The sequence below is a fragment of the Phyllobates terribilis genome, unplaced genomic scaffold, assembly GCF_046119375.1.
Source record: "Phyllobates terribilis strain yellow unplaced genomic scaffold, ASM4611937v1 Scaffold_10__3_contigs__length_209671492, whole genome shotgun sequence".
Taxonomy (NCBI): domain Eukaryota; kingdom Metazoa; phylum Chordata; class Amphibia; order Anura; family Dendrobatidae; genus Phyllobates; species Phyllobates terribilis.
In genome coordinates, this window is record NW_027362770.1 from 207,500,184 (window position 1) to 207,513,935 (window position 13,752).

Below are 13,752 nucleotides of genomic sequence, written 5' to 3' on the forward strand. Positions count from 1 at the left end.
GAGAATTGTGGAGGAGACGTCCCAGAAGCTCCGATGTTACATGGACCGCGGCCTGTGAGGAGGTTTCTGATGGAAAAGCTTCTGATCTCAGTGAATGTGACGTCTTAACGCTGCAGATCCTACAAATCACCGTTCTCAGATCTTCACAACCTGGAAAATGTCTGGACTCTTGTTCTGCAGAAGAATTTGCTGCTTTCTGATTTTTTTCTAGTTCTGTTCTCATTGGGAGATTTGTCCAATAAATGTAATTTATCCTCTGACGGTCGGTGACTGGACATTATACGACTCCTCTGCGTCCAGCATTCAGGGAAATCAGAAGAAAATATCATTTGTGGAACGCGGTGTATGTGTCCATCCACTATACAGTACACAATCCGGGGAGTCTTCAGTGTTTTTGAGTTATTTTACCCATTTTTTACAGACTCTACTTTTTCATCTTTTTTCTTCTTTCCTGCTTTTCACTTCTCATCGCTCTTTCCTTTCTTTTCTTTCGTGTCTCCACTTACCTATTTGTGACTTTTCTCCCATAGCGGTTCCGACCTTCCGGGACGCCGTCCTTCCTTTCAGAGCTTTCTTCATATAATGGATGCTCCTATTCATACACTACGTTCATCATCGATATGAGCCCTTCATGGTCGCCGTAGACCATTGTTGGTGCTAAACTTTACCATGCTCTTGTTTTTCTTTATGTCTATACTATATTAATTGCATTTCTTTTCATCTTCTTATTTTAGTTTTCTGGGCCACAGATGTTATGTTTTGCCTTGGTGGATTGTCATACAAATAAAATCATAAAGAATAGGTCTTATTATTACTTAGAAAGTGCCGAGTTCCCATTACTAAATTCACAGATTGCAACCCTTCTCTTGGGCGGCCATATATCCTCTAGTCTTCGGAAGAGGTGGGTTAGGGCTTGTGAAGATCTGATGTTGTGGGTTGTAATAATCACCTAGGCAGGTTAATGTTACAACTATTTTTGATTCCTTACATCCATGGTCTTACAGCAATTCTGGGTAGATGGTCACATACAATGTCCCCAGTCCACAAGATCCCAATCTGGGATCGGTACTTCCACCGCCCTGTAAAAATAGAAACACACACCAGCTCACCCTGACTCAGGCGTCCGGTAGCACGGAACAACAAGGGACCACTTGTGCAAACTCAAGAAAAAAGAATGGGAGGATCCCAGCTTCTTAGGTGCAGCAAACAAGACTTTATTCCATAAAATCAGTTTCCATTGACATAAAAGGAATAACAATGCATTTCGAAAGCTCCAACCTGCGTTCGAAACGCGTTGCTATTCCTTTTAGGTATATGGAAACTGATTTTATGAAATCAAGTCTTGTTTGCAGCATCTAAGAAGCTGGAATCCTCCCCTTCTTTTTTCTTGAAGTTCCACTGCCCCACTACCGGGTGATACCCACTGTCTCCTAACTCTTGGTTGGCCCACAGCTTTTGGTATCTCCTGCTAGTATGGTCTGCAGTCACAGCCTATGTTCCTCAAGACAACGGATACACAACCGCAGCACGCATATCCCACTACAGTCAGCAACAACAGTCCTTAAGATTGTTCCTCACTTCCAGACGACAAATCTCAAGACAGATCTCACGAGCGTATCAAGCGTAACCTGCTCCAGTCGGCAATTTTCCAAGAGAGATCCGTGCACCCCAAACTGATGAGCAAGCAAATCTCCAATAATCACAACAACAAGATCAATGTACCGGTGCTTCGTTTCACCTTCATGAGAACGAAACTTTGTACCATCCAGTTTCCTCAAAGCATGCTCCAATGTTTTTCTTGTGAATAAACTCTACAATCCCTATTCCATCCTTGTGTACCTCAGCATAGCAGACATCTTCAGCTTCTCTCATATTATCTTTGAGATTCTGCCAACTCCCCGATGGGGGAAGCCCTGAGTCGAGAACTCTGAGTTGAGATCGCTGTGACAAGGGTCTGTTGCTTTCACGATGTCCTCCATATCCTTCCCAATTCCCGGTTTGACCTGGGAAACTCCACATGTACCCCACAAGAACCGAGCTTGTATCCACTGCGTCCAACCTCGGCATCCTTTACATTCCGTGGATCTTGGAAGCTGATGAAGGCGAACCGTGCTTTGCTGCTACTACTCCGATTCTTCAGCTCGATGGTATGCATCCACCCGTACTGATGGAACAACTCCTCCAGCTCCTTCTTCCATACATCAGCCAGTAAATTGCCCACATAAATGCGCCCATCTACAGAATGCTGACCCCCAGCTAGGTGGATGGTCACTTGGGGGCCTGGTAAATAGTGCTCTGGGGGGACAATATCTGGGCTGACCAGGGTGATGGAAGATCCAGTGTTCCAAAGTCCCTGGGCCTCCACCCTGATGTCAACTATCTCCCCGAGGTCACGTTCCTTTATGAAAACAGTCATTGTGTTTTGTGCATTACTCACCACTGGTGGGGGTTAATTGACATGTTGACATCTCTCTATTCCCTGCTGGCTGATGCAGTGGGAACCGGTCCTTGACTTTGGGTTACGACAATTGCCCAGTGGCACACCAATTCTGCTCCCAGGTTGTTTCCCAGCAACAAATCAACCGGTAGGTGTCATACTACTCCTACATCCACCATTCCATGACTGTGACCCCAGTCTAAAGTAGTCAGCCCCTCTGAATGTTCAAAGATTCTCCTCCTGCTACACTGACTAACATACGGCTGTCAGAAACAATACATTGGTCCAGATGCAGGACAGAAATGCTAATGTAGGCCTTATGTATATATGAGATTCAGCAAGCACGTCCTCCTCTGCTTACGGTCACTGAATGGAAACACCGAATCATGACCGAATGATGAGCGAGCAAATCTCCAATAAACACAACAATAAGATCGATCTACTGGTCTCAGTGCTGGAAAAAGTCTGTAGCCAGCTCCTCACAGGGCTCACTAATATCATCCTGGCCACAAATGTGTTTCCAAGATTTGCTTATTGCCTTTAGAATCTCTTGTACTCTTGTAAGGAGATGGACATACTGCTGACTTTCCTTCTTGAAGTAACAAGTTTAAATGTTATGTGGTGTAATGTGAACTGTGCTGTAAAATATGTATTATGATGTGCGTTAAAGGTGTTGGTAATATGGATAATCTGTGCAGTTTGACAGTAGGTATAGTGAGAGTTAATGTTTGGGACTAGCCCAGAGTGGGAACCGCTAAGTTGAAAGGAAAGTGACAGACAGGGCCTGGCGTACATAGAGAGAGGACCTAAGGTCTATTACGAGTAGTGCCGTATTCTGGGGTGACACTAAATGACAGAAGACAAAAAGGAAGAGATAGCGAAGATCCAGAGCAGAAGTAATTGAGAGACCGAATGATCGATCAGCAAAAGGTCCTGGGAGAGGATGCCTAGCAGTAAGGCCTTGAGTTTAAAACTCACAAGGTGTTGGGTCTAAACTGGACGGAGTACGTGAGATGAGTATAAAGTTCCAGGCGGGAGTTCCAGAGCGTCAGAGAGCTTGAAACTAAGTTCAGCCATACTGGCTCCATAAGGGGAAAGAAGACACGGAACCGTGGGGCGAGTAAAGGATTCTTGCTACGCAGGACTGTAAAGTTGAGCTTGGTTGTGGTGAAGTAGTGATTAACAGTGGAGACAAAGGAACAATAGAAGGTGTAAAGAAAGGAGGACAATCGAGAAAAGAGGAAAGAATCTGAGTGTAGAAAATGCTCCGAGCTGTGACTGGTTCTCCATCATTGATCTGTGAAGGAAGCGTCCATAACACTGTGTACTCGCTATCCCTCGTATATTACTCCTACCAAGTCACCGCTTAGTAAAGAGTTCATTAGTGACTGGTTCTCCATCATTGATCTGTGAAGGAAGCGTCCATAACACTGTGTACTCGCTATCCCTCGTATATTACTCCTACCAAGTCACCGCTTAGTAAAGAGATCATTAGTCACTGGTTATCACTCAGGGATCTGTGAAGGAAGCGGCCATAACACTGTGTACTCGCTATCCCTCGTATATTACTCCTACCAAGTCACCGCTCAGTAAAGAGATCATTAGTCACTGGTTATCACTCAGGGATCTGTGAAGGAAGCGGCCATAACACTGTGTACTCGCTATCCCTCGTATATAACTCCTACCAAGTCACCACTCAGTAAAGAGTTCAATAGTGACCGGTTCTCCATCATTTGTCTGTGAAGGAAGCATCCATAACACTGTGTACTCGCTATCCCTCGTATATATCTCCTACCAAGTCACCGCTCAGTAAAGAGTTCATTAGTGACTGGTTCTCCATCATTGATCTGTGAAGGAAGCGTTCATAACACTGTACTCGCTATCACTCGTATATAACTCCTACCAAGTCACCGCTCAGTAAAGAGTTCATTAGTGACTAGTTCGCCATCATTGATCTGTGAAGGAAGCGTCCATAACACTGTGTACTCGTTATCCCTCGTATATAACTCCTACTAAGTCACCACTCAGTAAAGAGTTCATTAGTGACTGGTTCGCCATCATTGATCTGTGAAGGAAGCATCCATAACACTGTGCACTCGCTATCCCTCGTATATAACTCCTACCAAGTCACCGCTCAGTAAAGAGTTCATTAGTGACTGGATCTCCCTCATTGATCTGTGAAGGAAGCGTCCATAGCACTGTGTGCTCGCTATCCCTCGTATATAACTCCTACCAAGTCACAGCTCAGTAAAGAGTTCATTAGTGACCGGTTCGCCATCATTGATCTGTGAAGGAAGCGTCCATAGCACTGTGTACTCGCTATCCCTCGTATATAACTCCTACCAAGTCACCACTCAGTAAAGAGTTCATTAGTGACTGGATCTCCCTCATTGATCTGTGAAGGAAGCGTCCATAACACTGTACTCGCTATCACTCGTATATAACTCCTACCAAGTCACCGCTCAGTAAAGAGTTCATTAGTGACTAGTTCGCCATCATTGATCTGTGAAGGAAGCGTCCATAACACTGTGTACTCGTTATCCCTCGTATATAACTCCTACTAAGTCACCACTCAGTAAAGAGTTCATTAGTGACTGGTTCGCCATCATTGATCTGTGAAGGAAGCATCCATAACACTGTGCACTCGCTATCCCTCGTATATAACTCCTACCAAGTCACTGCTCAGTAAAGAGTTCATTAGTGACTGGATCTCCCTCATTGATCTGTGAAGGAAGCGTCCATAGCACTGTGTGCTCGCTATCCCTCGTATATAACTCCTACCAAGTCACAGCTCAGTAAAGAGTTCATTAGTGACCGGTTCGCCATCATTGATCTGTGAAGGAAGCGTCCATAGCACTGTGTACTCGCTATCCCTCGTATATAACTCCTACCAAGTCACCACTCAGTAAAGAGTTCATTAGTGACTGGATCTCCCTCATTGATCTGTGAAGGAAGCGTCCATAGCACTGTGAACTCGCTATCCCTCGTATATAACTCCTACCAAGTCACCGCTCAGTAAAGAGTTCATTAGTGACTGGTTCGCCATCATTGATCTGTGAAGGAAGCGTCCATAACACTGTGCACTCGCTATCCCTCGTATATAACTCCTACCAAGTCACCGCTCAGTAAAGAGTTCATTAGTGACCGGTTCGCCATCATTGATCTGTGAAGGAAGCGTCCATAGCACTGTGTACTCGCTATCCCTCGTATATAACTCCTACCAAGTCACCGCTCAGTAAAGAGTTCATTAGTGACCGGTTCGCCATCATTGATCTGTGAAGGAAGCGTCCATAACACTGTGTACTCTTTATCCCTCGTATATAACTCTTACCAAGTCACCGCTCAGTAAAGAGTTCATTAGTCACTAGTTCTCCAGCATTGATCTGTGAAGGAAGCGTCCATAACACTGTGTACTCGCTATCCCTCGTATATAACTCCTACCAAGTTACCACTCAGTAAAGAGTTCATTAGTGACTGGTTCTCCATCATTGATCTGTGAAGGAAGCGTCCATAACACTGTGTACTCGCTATCCCTCGTATATAACTCCTACCAAGTCACCGCTCAGTAAAGAGTTCATTAGTGACTGGATCTCCATCATTGAGCTGTGAAGGAAGCGTCCATAACACTGTGTACTCGCTATGCCTCGTATATAACTCCTACCAAGTCACCGCTCAGTAAAGAGTTCATTAGTGACTGATTCTCCATCATTGGTCTGTGAAGGAAGCGTCCATAACACTGTGTACTCGTTATGCCTCATATATAACTCCTACCAAGTCACAGCTCAGTAAAGAGTTCATTAGTCACTGGTTCTCCATCATTGAGCTGTGAAGAAAGCGTCCATAGCACTGTGTGCTCGCTATCCCTCGTATATAACTCCTACCAAGTCACAGCTCAGTAAAGAGTTCATTAGTGACTGGTTCTCCATCATTGAGCTGTGAAGAAAGCGTCCATAACACTGTTCACTCGCTATGCCTCGTATATAACTCCTACCAAGTCACCGCTCAGTAAAGAGTTCATTAGTGACTGGTTCTCCATCATTGGTCTGTGAAGGAAGCATCCATAACACTGTTTACTCGCTATGCCTCGTATATAACTCCTACCAAGTCACCGCTCAGTAAAGAGTTCATTAGTGACTGGTTCTCCATCATTGATCTGTGAAGGAAGCGTCCATAACACTGTTTACTCGCTATGCCTCGCATATAACTCCTACCAAATCACCGCTCAGTAAAGAGTTCATTAGTGACTGGTTCTCCATCATTGATCTGTGAAGGAAGCGTCCATAACACTGTTTACTCGCTATGCCTCGCATATAACTCCTACCAAATCACCGCTCAGTAAAGAGTTCATTAGTGACTGGTTCTCCCTCATTGATCTGTGAAGGAAGCGTCCATAACACTGTGTACTCGCTATGCCTCGTATATAACTCCTACCAAGTCACCGCTCAGTAAAGAGTTCATTAGTGACTGGTTCTCCATCATTGGTCTGTGAAGGAAGCATCCATAACACTGTTTACTCGCTATGCCTCGTATATAACTCCTACCAAATCACCGCTCAGTAAAGAGTTCATTAGTGACTGGTTCTCCCTCATTGATCTGTGAAGGAAGCGTCCATAACACTGTGTACTCGCTATCCCTCGTATATAACTCCTACCAAGTCACCGCTCAGTAAAGAGTTCATTAGTGACTGGTTCTCCCTCATTGATCTGTGAAGGAAGCGTCCATAGCACTGTGTGCTCGCTATCCCTCGTATATAACTCCTACCAAGTCACCACTCAGTAAAGAGTTCATTAATTACTGGTTCTCCATCATTGGTCTGTGAAGGAAGCGTCCATAACACTGTGCTCGCTATCCCTCGTATATAACTCCTACCAAGTCACCGCTCAGTAAAGAGTTCATTAGTGACTGGTTCTCCCTCATTGATCTGTGAAGGAAGCGTCCATAGCACTGTGTGCTCGCTATCCCTCGTATATAACTCCTACCAAATCACCGCTCAGTAAAGAGTTCATTAGTGACTGGTTCTCCCTCATTGATCTGTGAAGGAAGCGTCCATAACACTGTGTACTCGCTATCCCTCGTATATAACTCCTACCAAGTCACCGCTCAGTAAAGAGTTCATTAGTGACTGGTTCTCCCTCATTGATCTGTGAAGGAAGCGTCCATAGCACTGTGTGCTCGCTATCCCTCGTATATAACTCCTACCAAGTCACCACTCAGTAAAGAGTTCATTAATTACTGGTTCTCCATCATTGGTCTGTGAAGGAAGCGTCCATAACACTGTGCTCGCTATCCCTCGTATATAACTCCTACCAAGTCACCGCTCAGTAAAGAGTTCATTAGTGACTGGTTCTCCCTCATTGATCTGTGAAGGAAGCGTCCATAGCACTGTGTGCTCGCTATCCCTCGTATATAACTCCTACCAAGTCACCACTCAGTAAAGAGTTCATTAATTACTGGTTCTCCATCATTGATCTGTGAAGGAAGCGTCCATAACACTGTGCTCGCTATCCCTCGTATATAACTCCTACCAAGTCACCGCTCAGTAAAGAGTTCATTAGTGACTGGTTCTCCATCATTGGTCTGTGAAGGAAGCGTCCATAACACTGTGTACTCGCTATCCCTCGTATATAACTCCTACCAAGTCACCGCTCAGTAAAGAGTTCATTAGTGACTGGTTCTCCCTCATTGACCTGTGAAGGAAGCGGCCATAACACTGTGTACTCGCTATCCCTCCTATATAACTCCTACCAAGTCACCGCTCAGTAAAGAGTTCATTAGTGACTGATTCTCCATCATTGGTCTGTGAAGGAAGCGTCCATAACACTGTATACTCGCTATCCCTCGTATATAACTCCTACCAAGTCACAGCTCAGTAAAGAGTTCATTAGTGACTGGTTCGCCATCATTGGTCTGTGAAGGAAGCGTCCATAACACTGTATACTCGCTATCCCTCGTATATAACTCCTACCAAGTCACAGCTCAGTAAAGAGTTCATTAGTGACTGGTTCTCCATCATTGAGCTGTGAAGGAAGCATCCATAACACTGTGTACTCGCTATCCCTCGTATATAACTCCTACCAAGTCACCGCTCAGTAAAGAGTTCATTAGTGACTGGTTCTCCCTCATTGATCTGTGAAGGAAGCGTCCATAACACTGTATACTCGCTATCCCTCGTATATAACTCCTACCAAGTCACAGCTCAGTAAAGAGTTCATTAGTGACTGGTTCTCCATCATTGAGCTCTGAAGGAAGCATCCATAACACTGTGTACTCGCTATCCCTCGTATATAACTCCTACCAAGTCACCACTCAGTAAAGAGTTCATTAGTGACTGGTTCTCCCTCATTGATCTGTGAAGGAAGCGTCCATAACACTGTGTACTCGCTATCCCTCGTATATAACTCCTACCAAGTCACCACTCAGTAAAGAGTTCATTAATTACTGGTTCTCCATCATTGGTCTGTGAAGGAAGCGTCCATAACACTGTGCTCGCTATCCCTCGTATATAACTCCTACCAAGTCACCGCTCAGTAAAGAGTTCATTAGTGACTGGTTCTCCCTCATTGATCTGTGAAGGAAGCGTCCAAAGCACTGTGTGCTCGCTATCCCTCGTATATAACTCCTACCAAGTCACCACTCAGTAAAGAGTTCATTAATTACTGGTTCTCCATCATTGATCTGTGAAGGAAGCGTCCATAACACTGTGCTCGCTATCCCTCGTATATAACTCCTACCAAGTCACCGCTCAGTAAAGAGTTCATTAGTGACTGGTTCTCCATCATTGGTCTGTGAAGGAAGCGTCCATAACACTGTGTACTCGCTATCCCTCGTATATAACTCCTACCAAGTCACCGCTCAGTAAAGAGTTCATTAGTGACTGGTTCTCCCTCATTGACCTGTGAAGGAAGCGGCCATAACACTGTGTACTCGCTATCCCTCGTATATAACTCCTACCAAGTCACCGCTCAGTAAAGAGTTCATTAGTGACTGATTCCCCATCATTGGTCTGTGAAGGAAGCGTCCATAACACTGTATACTCGCTATCCCTCGTATATAACTCCTACCAAGTCACAGCTCAGTAAAGAGTTCATTAGTGACTGGTTCTCCATCATTGAGCTGTGAAGGAAGCATCCATAACACTGTGTACTCGCTATCCCTCGTATATAACTCCTACCAAGTCACCACTCAGTAAAGAGTTCATTAATTACTGGTTCTCCATCATTGATCTGTGAAGGAAGCGTCCATAGCACTGTGTACTCGCTATCCCTCGTATATAACTCCTACCAAATCACCGCTCAGTAAAGAGTTCATTAGTGACTGGTTCTCCATCATTGGTCTGTGAAGGAAGCGTCCATAACACTGTGTACTCGCTATCCCTCTTATATAACTCCTACCAAGTCACCGCTCAGTAAAGAGTTCATTAGTGACGGGTTCTCCCTCAGTGAACTTTGACACATCCAGTCCTGGAAAACCTGCAACATTGGTTACATGTGGCCTGCATGGGCGTAAGGCCCTCACAGCACAAGTCCACACACCTAGGAGGGACCCCCACCTTCATGTAACGTGCCGGTGTGCTGGAGAGGAGAACCTCTCCCATGGCTAACGCCCCGCGCCGTTACACCCCGATGTGATTGACACATCCTGAGCAGCCACCCCAAAGATGGTGAACCTGGACTGTATTAGACTGGAATGTTACTTATGGGAGGAGATTTGGGCATCAATCCCAATGTCATCACATTTCTATTCAATCAACTCTTTGATCATTCTCTTACATCCTGGCATGTGCGGCCCCTGACAGCAGCACATAGCGGGGCCCGTCCTCCAGATAAGTGCAGGTTCCACCTCTGAGACACCTCTGTGGATATGTCCCTAATGTCAGACTCCCCAGCATTGCTCCATTCTCGCACATTGTATAGATCACATCCCCTATATCGAGCAGTAAACATGACAGGTCAATCATTACCACTGTGGACGTGATGGAGACGGTCGCTGCGATTTCGTAGTGCGGAGTCCATTCTGAGGTCATAGTGATGGGATTAAAGTAAAACATTTCAACCACGTATTTCCGGAAGGAGCTGAGGTACGGCCGTGTCCAGCTCAAGACCACCGATGAAGGGCCCAGAGGGTAAAGCACCAGGTCCCGGACCCCGGGGGGATCTGCAGAAGGAAGAACACATGTTAGTGTGGATCGTGCCTGGAGAGACAGCAAGTTCAGCAGTTATATACATACATATTTTTGAAAAACCGCAGTACCCCCATATATCTGCAGCTCCTCTGCACCACAGTATGACCTCTGCAGCTCCTTTGCACCACAGTATGACCTCTGCAGCTCCTCTGCACCACAGTATGACCTCTGCACCACAGTATGACCTCTGCAGCTCCTCTGCACCACAGTATGACCTCTGCAGCTCCTCTGCACCACAGTATGACCTCTGCAGCTCCTCTGCATCACACAGAATGACCTCTACAGCTCCTCTGCACCACAGAATGACCTCTGCACCACAGTATGACCTCTGCAGCTCCTCTGCACCACAGTATGACCTCTGCAGCTCCTCTGCATCACACAGAATGACCTCTGCAGCTCCTCTGCACCACAGTATGACCTCTGCAGCTCCTCTGCACCGCAGTAGGACCTCTGCAGCTCCTCTGCACCAAAGTACGACCTCTGCAGCTCCTCTGCACCACATAATGACCTCTGCAGCTCCTCTGCACCACACAGAATGACCTCTGCAGCTCCTCTGCACCACAGAATGACCTCTGCAGCTCCTCTGCACCACACAGAATGACCTCTGCAGCTCCTCTGCACCACAGAATGACCTCTGCAGCTCCTCTACATCACACAGTATGACCTCTGCAGCTCCTCTGCAGCTCCTCTGCATCATACAGTATGACCTCTGCAACTCCTCTGCACCACAGTACGACCTCTGCAGCTCCTCTGCACCACACAGAATGACCTCTGCAGCTCCTCTGCACCACAGAATGACCTCTGCAGCTCCTCTGCATCACACAGTATGACCTCTGCAGCTCCTCTGCACCACAGTACGACCTCTGCAGCTTCTCTGTAGCATCCCCAAAACCTGATGATGCATGCAGTGCCCCCACCCCCTGATATATGCAGCGCCCCTGATGATGCATGCAGTGCCCCCAGCCCCTGATAATGCATGCAGCGCCCCCAGCCCCTGATGATGTATGCAGCGCCCCCAGCCCCCGATGATGTATGCAGCGCCTCCAGCCCCTGATGATGTATGCAGCGCCCCCACCCCCTGATGTATGCAGCACCCCCAGCCCCTTGATGATGTATGCAGCGCCCCCACCCCCTGATGATGTATGCAGCACCCCCACCCCCTGATGTATGCAGCACCCCCACCTCCTAATGATATATGCAGCGCCCCCAGCCCCTGATGATGTATGCAGCGCCCCCACCACCTGATGATGTATGCAGCGCCCCCAGCCCCTGATGATGTATGCAGCGCCCCCACCCCCTCATGTATGAAGCGCCCCCAGCCCCTGATGATGTATGCAGTGCCCTCACCTCCTGATGATGTATGCAGCGCCCCCAGCCCCTGATGATGTATGCAGCATTTTTCCGGAAATCCCCCCGGCGGTCTGCAGAGGGCCTAAAAATTGCCCAAATCGATGGGAACAGTGCTCAAATGACATGGGAACAGCATGGGGAAGACCCCTGGAAGCATCTCTGACCCCCAGGTCACTGCTGTCAGAGTATTACACCACTTTTACGGACTCACAATAACGAAACCAAAATGGATTTTCCTGGGAAATATGTTAACATTTTTTCCAGGGTAATGACTTGTATATAAGGCAAAATAAATAACCAAAACCAAAAATACTCCTCCACACCTTGGGCTATGTTCACACGTAGCGTTTTTGATGCGTTTTTGCACTTTTTCATTGCTTTCAACCGTGACAAATGAATTCACCAGGAAATGTCATTTTAACATTTTACAACTTTATCTGGCCATGTGCTGTGTGAGATATCATCAGACACATCGTGTTTCATTTATGAAGGAGGGACTCTGAAAGTCACAAAGCCTATTTTTATAGGACCATCAGGCGGCCTTTACTATTCTTAAAGGGCCAGCAGTTGGCCCTCACTATTCTTAGAGAGCCATCAGCCGGCTAATCTTTGTTATTCCCATTACTAAAGAGTGGGTCTCCTATACTGTTATTGCGTATGCAGTGAGTAGCAGGGCTGCCCAAAATTTGGACGCACCCCAATACCCCTTTGAAAATTTGAACGCACCCCAATGCCCCTTTGAAGAGACGTAGAGGAGGGCCTCCTAAAAACAATGTTCCCATTATTAGGAAGTGGGTCTCCCATTGTGTTTGCCTATGCAGTGAATGTAAGGGCTGCCAAAACTTGGGAGGCACTCCAATGCACCTTGTAAAAGATGTGGAGGAGGGCCTCATAAAAAAATGTTCCCATTAGAAAGGAGTGGGCCTCCTATACTTGTAATGCCCATGCACTAAGTGTATGGGCTGACAAACATTTACCCGGGGGGGATATACATGAACATACTGTATAAAAAATTTTTTTACGGGCCTCATAAACATACTTTAAAAAAATTATGTGGGTGTTGAATCACGGACCACGGTCACCCTGGTGATATGGTGGTGGAGGATGAGGATGAGGAGAAGGAGGAGGACAAGAGCAAATAGCCAAAATCAGGAAGCGTATACCCATGTCTGGGTGTGAAAAGGTGCATGGGAATACACCTCCCAAAAAAAGACTGGATTTGAGTTTGTTACGCTGCTATCATTCGGTGGTGTTGAGAAGTCTGGCCCAATCCAGCCCTTGTTCATTTTTATAAGAGTCAGCTTGTCAGCATTTTCAGTTGACAGGCGGATGCGCTTATCAGTTATAATTCCACCAGCGGCACTAAAAACCAGCTCTGATAAAACGCTGGGGGCAGGGCATGCCAGGGCCTCCAAGGCGTAGAGAGCCAGTTCATTCCACGTATCCAGCTTGGATACCCAATAATTATAAGGCACAGAGGAATCACAGAGGACATTGGTACGGTCGGCAAGGTACTCCCTCAGCATCTTCCGAAACTTTGCACTCCTTGTGAGAGTACCCCACGCCTCAGGGCCTGTGCGATGGGAGGGGCTGAAAAAATTCTCCCAGAACTTTGACAGTGTTCCTCTGCTGGATTGGAGTTGTGTCTCTCTTGCCTGCAGACCTTGGTTGTCCAACGAACTGTGACCTCTGCCGCCAGCGTTTTCAGATGGGAATTGTTTCAATAGTTAAGCAACAAGGTCCTTCTGGTACTGCCCTATTTTTGTAGACCTGTCCGCCTCAG

At 46.5% G+C, this 13,752-nt stretch overlaps 1 protein-coding gene and 1 pseudogene across 2 annotated transcripts in view; both read right to left on the reverse strand.

Moving 5' to 3' along the window:
* Positions 1-13,752, reverse strand: part of PTPRO (protein tyrosine phosphatase receptor type O) — a 621,455-nt gene that overhangs the window by 316,077 nt on the left and 291,626 nt on the right. For both annotated transcript variants that reach the window (XM_073650602.1, XM_073650601.1), the window contains exon 9: positions 10,398-10,591. In XM_073650602.1, the coding sequence (XP_073506703.1) occupies positions 10,398-10,591 (194 nt within the window). The remainder of the gene's footprint in view (positions 1-10,397; positions 10,592-13,752) is intronic.
* Positions 1,575-2,416, reverse strand: LOC141164902 (serine/arginine-rich splicing factor 9 pseudogene; annotated as a pseudogene).